The sequence below is a fragment of the Cervus elaphus genome, chromosome 8 (assembly GCF_910594005.1).
Source record: "Cervus elaphus chromosome 8, mCerEla1.1, whole genome shotgun sequence".
Taxonomy (NCBI): domain Eukaryota; kingdom Metazoa; phylum Chordata; class Mammalia; order Artiodactyla; family Cervidae; genus Cervus; species Cervus elaphus.
Genome location: NC_057822.1, coordinates 27,766,372 through 27,784,116, shown reverse-complemented (window position 1 = coordinate 27,784,116; position 17,745 = coordinate 27,766,372). Strand labels below are relative to the sequence as shown.

Below are 17,745 nucleotides of genomic sequence, written 5' to 3'. Positions count from 1 at the left end.
CTTCAGGTAAGAGATGCTGGTGATTCAGACAAGAGTAGCAGCAGCAGAGGTGAAATTACAGGTGTGCTTTGAAGGTAAAGCCACGAGGCTGATAAACTAGATATAGGTGGAAAAGGACAGATTTCACTCCAAGGATGACTCCAAGGTTTTTGGCTTTAGGAAGTGAATGGATGAAGCTTCCATCAACATGTGCTGTGTTAGATGTGCTAAGTCGCTTCAATCGTTTCTGACTCTTTGCAACCCTATGAATTGTCCTCTGTCCATGGGATTCTCTAGGCAAGAATACTGGAATGGGTTGCCCTGCCCTTCTCTAAGGGATCTTCCCAACCCAGGAATCAAACCCACATCTCTTACTGTCTCCTGCATTGGCAGGCAGGTTTTTACCACTAGTGCCACCTGGGAAGCCCTTTCCATCAACATGAGAAGGGGGTTTTAGAAAAGCAAATTTGAGGGTTAGGATTAGGAGTTGTGGACATGTTAAAGGTGAGATGCTGTTAGACTTCCATGTCAAATGTTGAGCAGGCAGTCTGGAGTTGGGGGCCAGGTCTAGAATGAAGACTAAATTTGAGATTCATCAGTGCAATGATATTTAAAGACATGAGACTACATGAGATCACTAAAGGAGTGAAAAAAGATCCGAGCATCAAGGATTGAGTCCTAGGGCACTCCAACATTAAGAGGTAAGGGAAAAGAACCAGAAAAAGAATCTAGAAGGAACAACCAGTGAGAGAGAAAAAACAGGAGAGTATTATACTGTGGAAGCCATGTTAAGACAGTATACTAAGGAAAAGGAATTGACAAGCGTTATAAAGGAAAAACCTACATAAGAAAGGATCAGTCAACTCAATTGTCCTCTGCCTCCCTACCCTTCCTTTTCATTTCCACATCCTCCCTGTTGACAAATTTTACAGCAGTGCTAAGTACAGGGGGTTGAGGGACTTCCTTGCGGTCCAGTGGCTAAGACTTGCACTTCCACTGCAAGGGGAGGAGGTTAGATCCCTGGCTGGGGAACTAAGATCCCACATGCCATGTGATATAGTCAAAAAGAAAAAGTACAAGAGGCTGTAGGGATAACAGGGTAGTATACTTATGTTTGGGGAAAGGAGAGCAGACTGAGGGAGGGAAAAATTGTCATGGGAGACTCACAAAAGGGATGACACCAGTGCGGAGCTGGGAAAGCTGAACAAGAAAAGCCATGAGGACAAGAAAGAAGAGACTACCAGGCTAATGGATCATGAGATGTATGGACAGGAAGCTGTCAATACTTGAACATGATGAAAGGGCGGGTTCTACTGGGGAAAGACAGAAGGTCAGGCTGAAGAGGTCAGCAGGACCAAATCATGAACCATCTTGTGTGGCATGCAAGGAGTTTGAACTTTCCCTGGTGGCTCAGACAGTAAAGAAACTACCTGCAATGCAGTATACCCACGTCTGATCCCTGGGTCAGGAAGAGTCCCTGGAGAAGGGAATGGCAACCCACTCCAGTATTCTTGCCTGGAGAATCCTATGGACAGAGCAGCCCAGTTGGCTACAGTCCATGGGGTTGCAAAGATTTAGACAGGACTGAGGGACTAACACTTTCACTTTCTGCAGGCAACTGGGAACCAGTTAAGGACTTTAAGCAGGAGAGTGACATCATCAGGTTTCTGCTTCAAAGAGACCACTCTGACATAACTTCCAGTCCAACTGGAGGGAAATAAGTACCAACTGGGAGACAAATTAGGAAGCTGTGACACAGTCAAACCAAAAATGGGGCAGACGATGGCTAATCTTAGGCAATGGAAGTTGGAATAGAGAAGAAGAGTAGATTCAAAAAAGGGTTAACAAGGACTTCCGTGTTGGTCCAGTGGTTTAGAGTCCACTTGACAACGCACGGGACACAGGTTTGACCCCTGGTCCAGGAAGATTCCACATGGCACAGAGCAACGAAGTTCGCGTGCCACAGCTACTGAGCCTGTGCTCTAGAGCCCGGAAACTACAACTGCTGAGCCCACAGGCCACAGCTACAGAAGGCTGCTTGCCCTAGAGCCCTATGCCCCGCAATAAGAGACGATACCATGATGAGAAGCCTATACACCATAACTAGAGAGAAGCCCCCACTCACCACTAGAGAAAGCTTGTGTGCAGCAAGAAGGCCCCAGGGCAGCCAAAATAAAGAAATGTTTAAAAAATGTTTAAGGGGTTAACAAGTTAGACTCTGGAAGTAAGGACAAAGAGAAGAGGGGCTATCTCCCAAGTTTCTAGCTTAGAAAACTAAACAGATAGTGGTACAATTCCCCAAGATAAGGAATATAGAACAGAACTGGGTTTGGGGGAGTAGATGATTAATTTTGTAAACGTTTAGGGTATTGCCTGTGGGACATCCAAGTGGAAATGTCAAAGATGCAGAAAGAAATATGAGCCTGAAACCTAACGGAGATAGAAAACCAGTACTCAGGGGTGTGCTAGTGATAGCTGGAGCTGGGGTCTGGACGAGATCACCAGAGAGAGAGTGAAGGGTGGGAGGATGGAGGGTTACCAGCCCCGGGGAGCACTAACATGTGAGGGTCGGCGAAAGGATGGAGAGCCAGCCAAGGAAACCAAGTAGAAGTTGTCTGTGAACTTAACAGCAGAGCAGTTTTCAGGTGAAAGGACTCCCCATCTTCCCCAAGTGTCTTTGACATAAGCTCCAGCTTCACAAGAGCAGCCATGAAGATCTTCAGAGCTTGAGGTCTCTGCTCTAGAATCATGCTGAAACCAGACAAGGGATGAAAATACTACCTAAAACTAGGCAGGACACAAAGGGCATGGCTGCATTCAGGATGCTGAGTCAAATCAATGTGAATTATAGCTGTAGAACTAGAACTGTATAAAAGAAATTGGTCACATGAACTCTGCTCAATGTTATGTGGCAACTTGGATGGGAGAGGAGTCTGGGGGAGAACGGATACATATATGGGTATGGCTGAGTCCCTTCACTGTTCACCTGAAACTACCACAACATTGTTAACCAGCCATACCCCAATACAAAATAAAAAGTTTATTATCAAGCATGGTAGAAAAGCCTTTGTATACATATTTATAAATAACATGTACAATATATATATTATAGAAAACATGAATGTTTGCCTAACTAAAAAAATTTATGACATTTGATTCCACTTGTTTGACTTAGTATGAATAGAATGGTAAATTTCTAATTTAAAAAACAGATATGCAACAAGCAACAAATGTTTACTGTATAGCTCAGAGAGCTATAGTCAATATCTTGTAATAACCTATAATGGAAAATAATTTCAAAAATAATATATGTGTATATGTATAACTGAATCTCTTTGCCATGCACCTGAAACACTGTAAGTCAACTCTACTTCAATAAAATATATATATTAAGAAAAAAAAATTTTAAAGAAGTGGGAAAAAATAAATAAGAAGTAAAAAAAAAAAAAATTGGTTAAGGTATTACATGGAACAGATTATTTAAGTCTGACAAGGCATTCAGAAAGCAGTCATGGGAGTAACTGCTATGCCGAATATTCTCCTCTGAAGACAGAGAGGAAGAACTGCAAAATGTCTATCTCTGAGAAGCCTCCCCTCCCTGAGGAAGCCGGCTTCACGCAACTGCCCAGGTTTCGGAGTCCGGGGCTGATTCCCAGCCAGGGGTTGCCAGCTGCAGAGGGCGGGGCTCTATTTTGGGCTGCCTGTTGTCCCTGAGCCGGCCGCCTCTGGTTTGAGCAGCAGGCAGCCCCAGTGACTCACACACCCATGCAAACCGCCTGTGGCTCGTGGCATGGCCTCGGAATGCCAGCCTTAGGCCAGCTCCCTCCTCACCCCATTACACTGGGATAAATAAATAAAGAGCACGCCAGCAGCCGCACGGCCTGATGGCAACCAGATGAAGAGAGGGAGGCACCGACAGAGCCAGGAGAAGGAACTCCCTCCAGTGGACCCTGCCGAGGAGGGCCATACCAGCCCACTCATCCTAAACTTCCTCCTCAACACCGTTCTGACTGGCGTGTAGTCACAGCCCCCAGATCCTTGATGGGTCTACCATTCCTAAAGGGGCCTCTCAGCCCCTCGTCCTGGGAAATGTTCTATGTGGGGATGTTGCCCTCTGTGAGAACAGGGCCAGGCCTGCCTTGAGTGGGCATTGCCAGGATTCCTCCTCTAGTTAGGTCACCATCGATTGGCCCCTTTGGGGTCCCTGGAAATGAAAATCAGGCTCTTAAGGGAAGAGGAAAAACAAAAGGTCTAAATATGGAGAGGTAACCCCTGTTCAATCCTTACGTATTTTTCCTGGCCTTAGTGTCCTAGAAACCTCCCATCCACTGCCCCCTGCACCCCATCTCGATGGCCTCTTGCCGAGCAACAGTCCCAGTGAGAACCAGGGAAACAGACCCCAGGCACTGACGGCACAGCCCTCTGACATCGGCCCTGGCCCCCTGCACCTTCATCCCAAGCTCTCTGTCCCCAGTTTGTTTATCTTCCTATGTTGCTTATTTTGATGGCACATCCTTTCAGCTCAGTCTTGGGTGACCCTATGACCCTTCTGTGTCCTGTTTGTAGGACCCCAGGCGAGCAGGGTTGCTGAAAAGATGCAGTGGCCAGAAGAAATGCTGCAGTCCTGGGAAGAAATCTTTCAGTTCTAGCAGCTCTGTAGGACATTCTGAGGACAGTGCAGTGATCCCAGAGGTCACAAGAATTCTACATTATTCCAGTTCTTGACTCTCTAATTTGTGTGCACAACAAGTAAAAGTATCAAAACAAAATAGGGATAATCCTAGACTATGAGTCAAGAAGTGTGGATGGTCCTAAACCTACAGCTACCACCATATGACCTTAGGCAAGTCACTTAACCTTTCTGAGGCCCAATTTCTTTTATTTTATTTATCTATTTATTTGGCCGTGTCAGGTCTTAGTTGCAACATGCTCCATGGCAGGTGGGATCTCTGTTCCCCAACCAGAGATCAAACCTGCATCCCCTGCATTGTGAGGCAGATTCTTAACCACTGGAGCACCAGGAAAGTCCCTGAGGCCCAATTTCTTAAGCGATGAAATGGAAATCTACTATCTATCTCAGATCCTTTCCAGATATAATAAAACTCTACAAGTCTATGCAGTTTGGATGTGATCCACCCAGAATCTAGAGGACCAGTATTCCTGAAGCAGTTGGTTCCAAAACACCAATCTCCTTCCTGGGCTAACACCTGTTTTCTACATGATTTCTCATTCAGTTCCACAGTGTTCCCCCCACCCCGATAGTGTGAAATGAGCCTCCAATTTTACAAATGAGAAAATAAAGGCTCTGAGAGAAGTGATTTATCAAAGCCACAAAATAAATCAGAAGAAAAACTGAAGATCCCAAATATGAGTCTAACAAGCAACACTGGATCCACAGCCCACACAGCCACAATTTTCATAAAATCCCTCTAGCATAGGTTTATCAACATATTCACCCACAAACTCATCGAGAGCCTATTACTTCCAGGCACTATGTTTGGTGCTGGGAACATGGAAACACATTTAACATGGTTCTTGCCCTCAAAGAATCCATAGCTCAGTGGAAAAAGACATACTCTTGCAAGCATACAAACAGCATCATTATGAAGCTATAACTGCTAAAAAATAGAGGCATGAACCCAGGCACTATCAACTCAGGAAAGAAGGATTATCTTTACAAGGACAGTCTGTAAAGGTCTCCCAAAGAAGTTGAAGCTGACACTTGAAAGATTAAAAGAAGTTCACATGGGAGAAAAGACCAGGGCACTGGGCATTCTAGATAAAGGAACGATGTGTGCAGAGACACAAAGGCGAGAGAAAACAGCATTTTTGGCAATTCAAAGCCATTCTATGTGGCTGACGCACAAAATATACAGAAAAAAAATGCTGAGAAACCAAGCTGAATAGGTATGCAGGCACTAGATAGGAAGGGACCTCCCTGATGAGCTAAGAATAAGCCTAACATTGTTTGACTAAAAGGCTGAGGCATGGAACAAGCATGCCATACCAGCCCACAATAACCTCCTTAATACCTAAACCTATAGACAGGAGAAGCTATCTGAAAGAAAAATGGCCTAGGAAATCTCTCTGTCCCAAGTTTTGGTTTAAAGGTCTCTCTTTCCCCATGAATACCTAAAACCTGTTCTGCTTGAAGACTTAGCAATGCATCTCTCCTCCTCCAGAATTACAACCACTTTAGCAGAGGGACTCAGGGCTCCGTTCACACATTTGGTTCTCACTGTTAAGACCTCAAGCATCATGCAGCTACTGCTCAGTCAATAGACAGAGGCAGGACAGAAGGATCCGAATCAAGAACACCTGCCTGTTGCCCGGCCCTGTGAAAAGCACGAATTCAGGTTCAAAAGAAGTATGAGTCATAGTCCTTGCCCACAAGGAGCTGACAAATTAGCCTAGAAGACAGGACAGAAAGATGAATAATCCATACATATGATAAATATTATAACAGCATTATTTACTTACACAATAAGGTACCAACCTGCGTAACATGTATAATTAGAAAATAGTGCAATAATACTAGGGTACTAACTGTACAACCAACAACTCCCAGAAGAGTTAGAGAAAAAAGATCAATATTGACTGGTATTATCAAAGGTCACTATTATTAATATTCCCCCTGCTTGGCATTTAATAGATGTTTCTTTTGGCCAAGCTCAATCCTTAGAAGGGAAACCTAGGAAGGAGCTTCTGACAGGCCACAATTATCTACTCCCCATTCATTCCCTTGCCAGTCCCCTTGCATAAACACTGTGATTTTCCACAGCCTACTGCGCCCACAAGACCGTCCCCAAATGGCAGCCCTGCGCTTTTCACCTTCCCCTACTGCAGGATGTACAAGGGGACAAGTAATAATGACTAGCCCCTCACTCCACAATCCAGACCTGGGATCAGATCTCAACAAGCAAAAATTTAGCAACTGGTCAACCAAGCTTTCCAAGAGAATTCCAAATAAAATGCCTATGTACTGCAGCAGAGACGTTTTACAAATGTTAATCAGCCCACTTCTACCTTTTATATCTTTCACCCTACTTCTCCCCAGCTTCTCCATCTTAAGCTTTTCAGACTTTCTATAGGTGATTTTTCTAGAAAATAGATTTTTCAATCATGCAATCAAACCCAATACCCAAAATGCAAGTCACCACTCAGGCACCTGGAAAGAGGAAGCAAAGTGAAGGCTGCACAAGGAGAAAGGAAATAACGAACACTTTACCTCCACCATAAATCGTTCCAAGAAGGAATTCTCTTCAAATGGCTCGGTCTTCAACCGATCTGTAACAAGAAGGGAGACAGAAAGGAAATATGAGTCTTAGAATGAGCTCCCTACCTGTGAGATGGAAAGGAAACAGAACCTAGGACTTCTTGGGGAAAAGGATAAAGATGCAACATCCAGAGACATCAATCCAGTGGGAGAACAGCCCAAGCAGGAGGAGGAAAGGGTGATTAGCCATGACAACAGGTTCAGTGGCAGCATGTGCTCTCGAAGGTCTTCCCACCGCAAAGACAGGTTGGATTGAATTTTTAATCTGAAGTTGGAGCTATGCAGCCTTCTAAAGCCCCAAGTCATGTTTGCCCTCACGCAATTTTGTATAGCTGTTGGCCCCTTTCCAGAGTCTTTCCTGGCCACTGCCTAGGGCATGTCTGACTCAGTTACAGCATCTCTTAGACACCTGGGCCCCAGCCAGATACTTGAAGCAAAAGAAGTGTCATCTAATCTCCAGTTCCTGGTTAGCACCCAGCACCTGGGGAAGCACCTCCCTAATACAAATGAGTCTCCCCCTTTCCAAAGGCCCTTCAACCACTCCCCACCCAACTCCCAAAGAATGTCCTGGGCTTCCCTAGTGGCTCAGTAGTAAAGAATCTGCCTGTCAGTGCAGGAGACACAGGTTTGATCCCTGATCTGGAAATACCCCACATGCCACAGAACAACTAAGCCCGTGTGCCACAACTACTGCCTGCGCTCCGGAGCCCAGGAGCCACAGTTACTAAAGCCCGTGCGCCCCAGAGCCTGTGCTCCTCAGCGAGAAGCCACTGCAACGAGAAGCACATGCACCACAACTAGGGAATAGTCCCCACTTGCTGTAACTAGTGAGTAGCCCACACAGCAACAAAGATCCAGCACAGCCAAAAATAGATAAATGAAATTATTTAAAACAAACAAATGAAAAACCCCACATGATGTCTAAAAGAATGTCCTCTCACCTCGGCTGAGTGTGGCCCCACTCTCCTGGTAGTCCTGGATCTCTAGATCTTTCATATGAAGCAACGTTGTTAGGTCCCTCACCTGGCACTGCAATGCCAGACTCATGCCCATCAGAGGACGAATCAAATGTTGGGAGACCTTCCATGGAAGAGATACTAATTAGTCAACAGATTCACATTAAGTACTCCCTAATATAAGGTATTAGGAAAAAATGCTAAAAAAACACAAATGTTTTCACAGGAATTTATATTTTCACAAGCAAGCAACATGTTTACGTGAATGCAAACACAGATATAATAATTTAATAAGTATGTGAAAGAGGTCCAGGGATTTTCTTTGTGGCACAGATAAGAGGATGGGAAGAATAAAGGAGAGCACGCATGAACAGATAACCTCGTGATGTAAAGAGAATGCTGTGATACAGGTGATAGAAGGTAAGCATGGACTCACTCTCAGGAAAAATTTAGAGACAAAAAAAGAAGATCCAGGTAAACTTCAAGAAAGTGAGTGCAGCTAAAACAGAGTATTCTGGCTGGAGTATAACAGAAGACAAACAACAGCAGAAAGTAGAGAACTTTGAAAGTCAAATCAGACCCAGACACTAATTATGAACCATTTCAGGGCTGATCAGTTCAGTTCAGTCACTCAGTCATGTCCAACTCTTTGCAACCTCATGGACTGCAGCATGCTAGGCTTCCCTGTTCATCACCAACTCCCGGAGCTTGCTCAAGCTCATGTCCATTGAGTTGGTGATGCCATCCAACCATCTCACCCTCTGTCATCCCCTTCTCCTGCCTTCAGTCTTTTCCAGCATCAGGGTCAGTTCTTCAGATCAGGTGGCCAAAGTATTGGAGTTTCAGCTTTAGCATCAGTCCTTCCAATGATTATTCAGGACTGATTTCCTTTAGCATGGACTGGTTTGATCTTTTTGCAGTCCAAGGGAGTCTCAAGAGTCTTCTCCAACACCACAGTTCAAAAGCATCAGTTCTTTGGCACTCAGTTTTCTTTATGGTCCAACTCTCACATCCACACATGACTACTGGAAAAACCATAGCTTTGACTAGACAAACCTTTGTCAGCAAAGTAATGTCTCTGCTTTTTAATATGCTATCTAGATTGGTCATAGCCTTTCTTCCAAGGAGCAAGCATCTTTTAATTTCATGACTGCAGTCACCATCTGCAGTGATTTTGGAGCCCAAGAAAATAAGGTCTATTACTGTTTCCATTGTTTCCCCATCTATGTGTCATAAAGTGATGGGACTGGATGCCATGATCTTAGCTTTTTGAATGTTCAGGGCTGATCTTAGCTTTTTGAATGCTCAGGGCTGATAACAGCCCACAATGAGGCCAGAGTTTCAATCTCTCCCCACAAATGCAGCAAAATCTAAGATCATTGTTATAGCTGAAGCAAGCCAGTCACCGAAAGACCAGCCTAGGAAGGAATAAGCCAGCCCTCCACACAGCTTGCTCTTAACCAGAGGTAAAGAAGGATGCAAGCATGGCTATATGGCAATGCAGCTAGGGTGATGCTTATATGATAATGCATAGTTATATAGAATAACTATTCCATTCACCTACACATGGTATACAATAGCCAGTCCAAAAAAAAAAAAAAGCTAAATTCGATCATTTATGCCTGGGAAGTAGTATGAAAGTTCCTTTCCTTTCCCTCAAGGAGAATTGTTTCTTTTAAGAGGCACTAAGAAGAAATGCCCTAGATCAGAGGTCAGCAAATTTTTTTCTGTAAGGGCAAGATGGTCAATATTTTCAGCTCTGTGGCCCATACAGTCCCTGGCACAATACTTAACTCGGCTGTTGTAGCAAGAAAACCACCATAGACAACATGTAATAAATGGGGGTGGCTGGGTTCCAATATAACTTTACAAAAACAAGCAGCATGCCAGGTTTGGCCTGCTGACCACAGTATGCCAATCCCTGCCCTAGACCTGAACAGGAGAACTTTTAGATAAGATAGCCCACACAGGCCTGAAGTGAAGAAAAAGTACTGAAGTGGCAAATAAGATGTACAAGCCAGACTCATTTGGACCAGGATCAGAAGTCTGAATTCTTCAGACTCTTCTGTGTGCGTTTCCATTAATTTTCTAGTAAAACGTATTACTAAAGACTTCAAGCGTATCACAGTTCAAACTGAGAGGAAGAGATCTTTCACTACAGACAGATTAGAAGAGAAGACACTGGGTGTGTGATACTGTGGGGGAGTTGAGGGGTTAATGGCAACAGCTTTTGTATCAGCACCATGATCCAAGAAATGCAGGGGTAACAGTGCAGCGTGGGAGGCCAGTAGTCAAGTCCAGCCACAGAGACCAGTCCCTGCTTTCTGTCCCACAGCACACCCCAACCAAGTACTATCTCCCAGCTCAGTCCTTAGTATGAACTTAAACCTCCAGGCAGTACTGTTCAGAGTGTGGCAGAAGTCCTGCTTTTGGCAAATGTATCTGTTTCAGACTCAACCCTCTTTCCTAGGAATTGTTTTAAGTTTGGACCTTTTCAAGGGAGACCAGGAGGAAAAACAGGTGAATACTTATCTGAAAACAAGTCAATGGTTGGTGAGCTGAATTGAAAATAACTGCCACTGCTAACTGAGTGGTGTCACCATCTATTTGGTAGCAGCACTCAAATAACAGAAACTCCTAAAGTTAATAACCAACCTTTCTCTGGGGGTTACTTTCACAGCAATTCCTTTGAGTGGTAGTAAATAAAACAGCATGAAACATGATGAGAAACAGCTTTTAATCAATGCCATGTCTAATGGAATGTGGTGATTATTTCAATTATTGATAGGATTCCAATGTCTATACAGCATTTTTTTAAGTTTTTTATCATTAAGTATTTCAGCTTCTGAAATAATTTCACAGAGTTGGGTTACACCACTCTGAATCATCATTTCGACATTAGCTGAACCCTGTCTTAGATCAATTAATTAGAATAAGACATTTTGGCTGAAGCAATAGATTTCAAAGCAAATTCACAGACACTACAAGGAAAAACGCTGAAGTGCTGTGGGAGGCCAAGGACACTCCTTCCCCTTCATCTACGGACAGCAACATATGGAAATATGCAGTTCAATAAGTCAATTCAATAAATACCTACCGGGTGTCGAATATGTGCTCTGACCCTGTGAGGCCTCTGCCCTTACAGAGCTCCCAACAGCTAAGGAAGTCAGGAAGTGTGGTGGATATAGAAGCAGGAGTCGCCAATCTTGTCTAGAGGAAAAGCTATTTATAATTTTCCCCAACGTCTTCAGATTTCCCATAGAAATGTTCATGAGTCAGAAGAGCAGGACAGCAGTTATCAATCCCAAGATGAAACACAGCATGCTTGAATTTAATGAAAAAGGCAGTAGACTGGGAATCAGATTAACATGCTAGCCCTGGTTCTAACTACACCTGGACTGTGAAAATGACTTCACCCCCAAGTACTCTCATGGTCCCTATCTTTTTTAAAAAGAAAAATTATGGAATTGGGAATATTTGCTCTCATAGGTCCACTTTAATGCTAAGGCCAAGTAATATGACACATATTCTCTTATCTAATCCTCACAACTCCGTAGTAAGGTCATGATTGTTATCTTCATTTTACAGATGAAGAGACTGAGTCTCATAAAAATTTAGTAACTTATCCAAGCTGATACAAGTAGTCAAAGTGGCGGAGTTAAGTTACAAGTTCAGGTCTGCTGGTTCCAAACCATGTGCTCCTTCCACTATGAAAAAGAAAAAAGAAAAAAACCTTTGGATGTGACTCCTGGGAATCATAAAATTGCCAAAGAGGTGACAAATTTGAAACTCAAAATATGGAATATCAAGAATTACATTAGGGCTTCCCTGGTGGCTCAGTGGTAAAGAATCCACCTGCCAATTCAGGAGAGATGGGTTCGATCCCTGATCCAGGAAGATCCTGGATACCTTGGAGCAACTACCCATGTGCCACAACTACTAAGCCTGTGCTCTAGTTCCCGTGAGCCACAACTCCTGAGCCCACGTGCTACAACTACTGAAGCGATAATGCTCTAGAGCCCGTGTTCCGCAATAAGAGAAGCCACCACGAAGAGAAGCCCGTGCACCGCAACTAGAGAGAAGCCCCAGCTCACCGCAACTACAGAAAAGCCGGCACAGCGACAAAGACCCAACGTGGCCAAAAACAAAGAAATAAAATTATTTACAAAAAAGAATTACACTGGGGAAAAAGATAACAACAACAAAAAAGAATTAGATTAGATAGTAGAAAGACTGAACAGTGGGAAGGAGTGGGTGATGAAGAGAGGTTGGCCAGAAGTGGAAACGGGCTCTGGGTTAGAAAGCTTTATATATCCCATAATATCTTGCAGAGATAGGAAAACTATTATCAACACATTACTAACGTGAATACACCATGTGGTAGAGGAGGTGGGGAAGCTCCCTGTATGACGAGGGAAGCTCTCACTCCCTTGTATGACGAGGAGGAGTTAGACTGCATAATCTCTCCAGAAGACAAGACGGCATTATGCTAGCGATTTATTAAAGATGCAAATATTCCTTGATTTAGTTATTCCACTTCTAGGAATTTACTCACACATTTACACATAGAAAAAGTAAATACAAGGGTGTTTATTACATACAACAACAAAAGAATGGAAACAGTATAAGTGTCTATTGGCAGCAGATCAACTAAATACATGTTGATATATTCATTCATCAAAATGCTATGTGGCCATTAAAAAAATATTAAGGCACGTCTTCTAAATGTATTACTGTGAATGATTTCCAAGTTCTAAAAGTAAGTGAAAAAAGCAAGGACCTGGACACTGAACAGCATGTTCACATTTGTGAAAATACATACATATCCAAAGATGTGTATCTGACTGTGTGAGTATATTCATATATATACATATATTCATACATAAGTGTATAGATACATACACACAAACATATATGTAGCTTTCCTTAAGAATTCACAAGAACGTAATAGCAGTAGTTGTTTTAGAAAAGGAAAATGAGGGACTGGGAAGGGAATAGAAAGTAGACCGATTTCTTAACGACATACCCTTAAATGCCATTTGAAGTGTTTGCCTTTGGCATGAGTTACTCATTCAAAAAGAATTAAATAAGAACTATGACAAGAATGAGTAACAAACAAAAATTATGACTGTGTGACCTCACAGACACATACAAGCCTGAAATAGAATCCACCTACATCCTCGCCCGTGTCCACTGGTTCTAAATTTTCCCTTATAAAGCTTTCTCAGGTACAGGGGTTTCCCTGAGATGGCATTCTTCTTCTTTGAATAATATACCTTGAAGCATAATTATTAATAAACTGCTTTCCTCATGGCCAACCAAGACTCATTCAATTCTAAATACTGCTGTCTCTTTTTAAATTGCCGTTCTCCAACTAGAGGGATTTGCCTAGGAGAGCTAAGTGTTCTTAACATATTACTTTCCATTATACTATCATTATACAAGTATCCCTTACTGTATTCTGTTGAAAGAAATAACTATTAGAGCTCATAAGCTTCCAACGAGAACTGCCTCTCCAGTCTCACTTGTCTGAATTTCCAGGGCTGTGTGACACAAAATAAGAGTAGCTATTGCAAGGGCTTCCCCAAGGTTGCCGTAATGTTTTGGTGCCACAAGCATTATTGAGGGAACAGTGCCCCCTGGTGTTACTCAGAAAAAGGTACAGGGGTTTTGAACAAAAACATAAATTCTATCTAAAGCAAGGTGGAAATTTTCATAAGCTCAACTAAAATCAACAAATGTGAGTGATTATTACCTGCTAAGCACTGTCAATGAGCCTTAAAAATACACAGCTTAATGTGCAGTGGTTCTCCAAACACTCAAGTCTAGCTTGGGTCAAAAATACCAGATCGAAAACAGAACAGTTTATTGAAAAGCACTTTGTCCCATCACCCTACTGATGCCAAAGCATCACAGCACCTCTGGGAGACTAAAGAAGGAAGGTAAGAAATGATGCCCACTTGTCTTCGGTTCTCTCTGCTGATAAACTCCAACCTTCAAACACCCACAGAAGATCCTGTCCTCTAATGCTGAAACAAGCTCTGTTTATATAGAAGGGTAGAAAGACTAGCAGAAGTAATTCCTTTAAACTAGTTCTTCACTCTCAACTAACTAATCACTAATAAAAGTTCTTGGGGAGACTTCCCTGGCTGTTCAGTGGTTAAGACTCCATGCTGCCAATGTATGTGGGTTCAATCCCTGGTCAGGGAACTAAGAACCCACATGACGTACAGTGCAGTCAAAAGATAAAAATAAATAAATAAAAGCTCTTGGGACCTAGAGAGCTACAAGTGAGCAGAGGACATTATCTCCCAAGTCCCTGAAAATGGGCTCATGAATCAGACCTAGCTGGAAGTCAAATTCCAGCTCATTCATTCATAAACTGGATGACTTTGGACAAATTACCTTGAATCTCAGCTTGCTACTCTGAAAAACATCAATAATAATACTTACCTTGCAGAACAGTCGTGGGGATTAAAAGACAAGATAACGTTCAGAAAGGTACTCACCACTGGTAAATACCCTACCCTACTACCAGAGTGATCTTAATAAATGACAAATTGGATCAGGTTACTGCTACTGGTAAGTCACTTCAGTCGTGTCCGACTTTGTGCGACCCCATCCCTGGGATTCTCCAGGCAAGAACACTGGAGTGGGTTGCCATTTCCTTCTCCACGGCATAAAAGTGAAAAGTGAAAGTGAAGTCGCTCAGTCATGTCCGACTCTTCGTGACCCCATGGACTGCAGCCTACCAGGCTCCTCCATCCATGGGATTTTCCAGGCAAGAGTGCTGGAGTGGGATGCCATTGCCTTCTCCTTGGATAAGGTTAAACCCCTGCTTAAAGTTTTTCAATGAATCCCTGTTGCCTTTGGGATCAAATCCAAACTCATTAGAATCTTTCAAGATCTGGCCATTGTTTACCTCTTCTCTCACGACTTCCTGCAGTCATGAAGTTCCCCCACTTGCCCCACACTTACACACCTCCACTCCTCTCAAAATGCACTCTTGCCTAGAATGATTTTTTCATTTTCTCCAATTAGTTCTTGCTCATCTTCAAAACTCATCTCAGAAGCTGTCTTCAAAAATGCTTTCCAGATTTCTCAGTCATCCTGGGCTTATCTTGATCAACGTATATACCATCCTTTATCCTGCTTTCTGTCTGTCTTCTCATTAGATTATGAATCCAGAAATAGGCTGAAGTGAAGTGAAGTGAAGTCACATAGTTCTGTCTGACTCTTTGCAACCCCATGGACTGTAGCCTACCAGGCTCCTCCGTCCATGGGATTTTCCAGGCAAGAGTACTGGAGTGGTTTGCCATTTCCTTCTCCAGGGGATCTATCAAACCCAGGTCTCCTGCATTGTAGGCAGATGCTTTACTGTCTGAGCCACCAATAGGCTATATTGTTTTAAATCTGAACACCCAACAATTAGCCCACAGTAGATGCTTAATAAATGTTCAATAAATCAAGTAATGACTAAAGATACCCAGTCAAGCATGTAGACCCAAACTCTGCTTCTTTTGTAAGGAAAAGATATACAGGTCAAGAAACCTTTATGCCTTCTTTCCAGTTAAGAAAAGTTTTCTAATTGAAGAATTTCAAATGGGGTTTACAAAGAAAAAAAAAAAATAGTACCAAAAGCTTCAGATGAGAAGCTTTGAGAAGAAGGAGCAGCTGGCACCCCTTTCCCTACCCCATGTTCAAACTGCACTTACCAGCAAAGGGCTAGCTAGGATGCAGTGGAAATTCCAATAGAATGGGAGGCCAGAAAGCTCACTCCGCACCCGTAGTATCAGCGCCTCTGCCACACGATCACAGGAGAATGTAGCTGTGCCAGGGCAAGAAGCATCCTTCAACAACGGGCGAAGCAGATCATCCAAATGACAAAGAAAAGCCTTAGGAGGAGCAGTCAGGCGCTTGTTCAGCTCCTAAAAAGACAGCAGGGGTTGTACAGAGTGAGAATGCTAAAAGGAAACTGACTCCCTTGTACACGCATGCTAAGTCACTTCAGTCATGTCCGATTCTTTGTGACCCCGCCAGGCTCTTCTGTCCATGGGATTTCCCAGGCAAGAATACTGGGGTGGGTTGCCTTGCCTTCCTCCAGGAGGCCTTCCCAACTCAGGGATTGAACCCAAGTATCTTTTTTCTCCTGCATTGGCAGGCAGGTTCTTTACCACTAGCACCACCTGGGACTCCCTCATAGGTAATAGCAAAGGAAAGCTCTGGTTAACAGGAAGACAGTGGGCAGGGGACTTCCCCGGTGGTCTAGTGGGTTAAGAATCCACCTTGCAATGCAGGGTATGTGGGTTCAATCCCTGGTTTGGGAAGATCCTGAAACTTGAGGGGCAAGTGAGGGGCCCGTGCTGAGGGGCAACTAAGCCCGTGTGCAGAAACTGCTGGGCCCGTGCACTCTGGAGCCCACACGCCGCAACTAGAGAAGACCTCAAGCCAGAATGAAAGATCCTGCATGTCACAACTAAGACCCGATGCAGCAACGTAAATGAAGACATATTTTTAAAAGAGAAGACAGTAAGTAGGAAGAAGAGGAAGGTGAGGGAAAATAAAAACATCAGAACAGGAAAGAAGAAAACAATTCTGACCTACTTCACAATTCTTCCTTCTACTGAATACACTACAGAAATATACCCACACCCACACCCATATGGAAAGATCCCAGGGTTAGAGGCGGAAGTGCAGAACACTGGTGGCAATTGTTTTATCCTGATTTGACCTTCCTTGGCAACCTATAGGCCAACAAGCTGGGAGATGGTAAGGTTCCCTGACCTTCACTAGGGAAGAAATTATGTCCACTGCCACCCACAGCAGTACTTCTCTTCACACTTACCTTGGCTCGCTGGCTGATTACACTAGTGTCCACCTGTTCATGCCACACCTGTTGAAGGTCTGAAACCAGCAAGGCATAGCCCTGCCTGGTGATATACGCCTTGACTAGGAGGGAGTTCTCAGCAAGCTGTAGCCATGCCCATGGCTGCATCAGCAGGCCTTGCTCCAGTTCCTCCATCTGCAGCAGAGTCTTAATTTAGCAAAGTGCCTCCAGGGTCCTGCAGGTCTGACACCACTCAGACAGTTCTGTATCAAATATGCTTTGTGAAAATCCTAAGAAAACAGAAGGAATGGATTTACTTTCTTCCCCCTCTCCTCCACCCTCCCGATAAGTAATAAGCTAAGCATCAATCTTACTACGTCCTTTCGCTAAAAATCTATCTAGAATTTTGACAGTTTTTTTCTCATATTAAATTCCTAGAGGATGTAAAATATCTCCTTCTTCTATAGCATTTAAGCCTCAATAAATGGGTACTAGTATTTCTGCTTTCCAATGGTAAAACAATGTGGAAACCTACACCATTCTTGTCACATCTTTATCACATTCCTAATAAATTATGTCAGTGTTATCCTTTCCCAGAATTTCCAAAAGAGAAGAAATTGTTCTTTTTTTATAAAACATCGTAAGTGTCACGAGCAGGAAACTCAAATTATTTGGTCATTATCTAAAAACAAAACTCTGGAAGCTCT

General features: G+C 43.4%; 1 protein-coding gene across 2 annotated transcripts in view; it reads right to left on the bottom strand.

The window, feature by feature from the left end:
- The window catches only part of NHEJ1 (non-homologous end joining factor 1), an 89,999-nt gene that overhangs the window by 69,758 nt on the left and 2,496 nt on the right, over positions 1 to 17,745 (bottom strand). Inside the window, exons 2-5 of one of the 2 annotated variants that reach the window (XM_043910004.1) lie at positions 17,057 to 17,328; positions 15,927 to 16,139; positions 8,197 to 8,335; positions 7,208 to 7,266 (exon numbers count right to left, since the gene is read on the bottom strand). In XM_043910004.1, the coding sequence (XP_043765939.1) occupies positions 7,208 to 7,266; positions 8,197 to 8,335; positions 15,927 to 16,139; positions 17,057 to 17,233 (588 nt within the window). In that variant the 5' untranslated portion in view covers positions 17,234 to 17,328. The remainder of the gene's footprint in view (positions 1 to 7,207; positions 7,267 to 8,196; positions 8,336 to 15,926; positions 16,140 to 17,056; positions 17,329 to 17,745) is intronic. The other variant, XM_043910005.1, reaches the window with a different exon arrangement.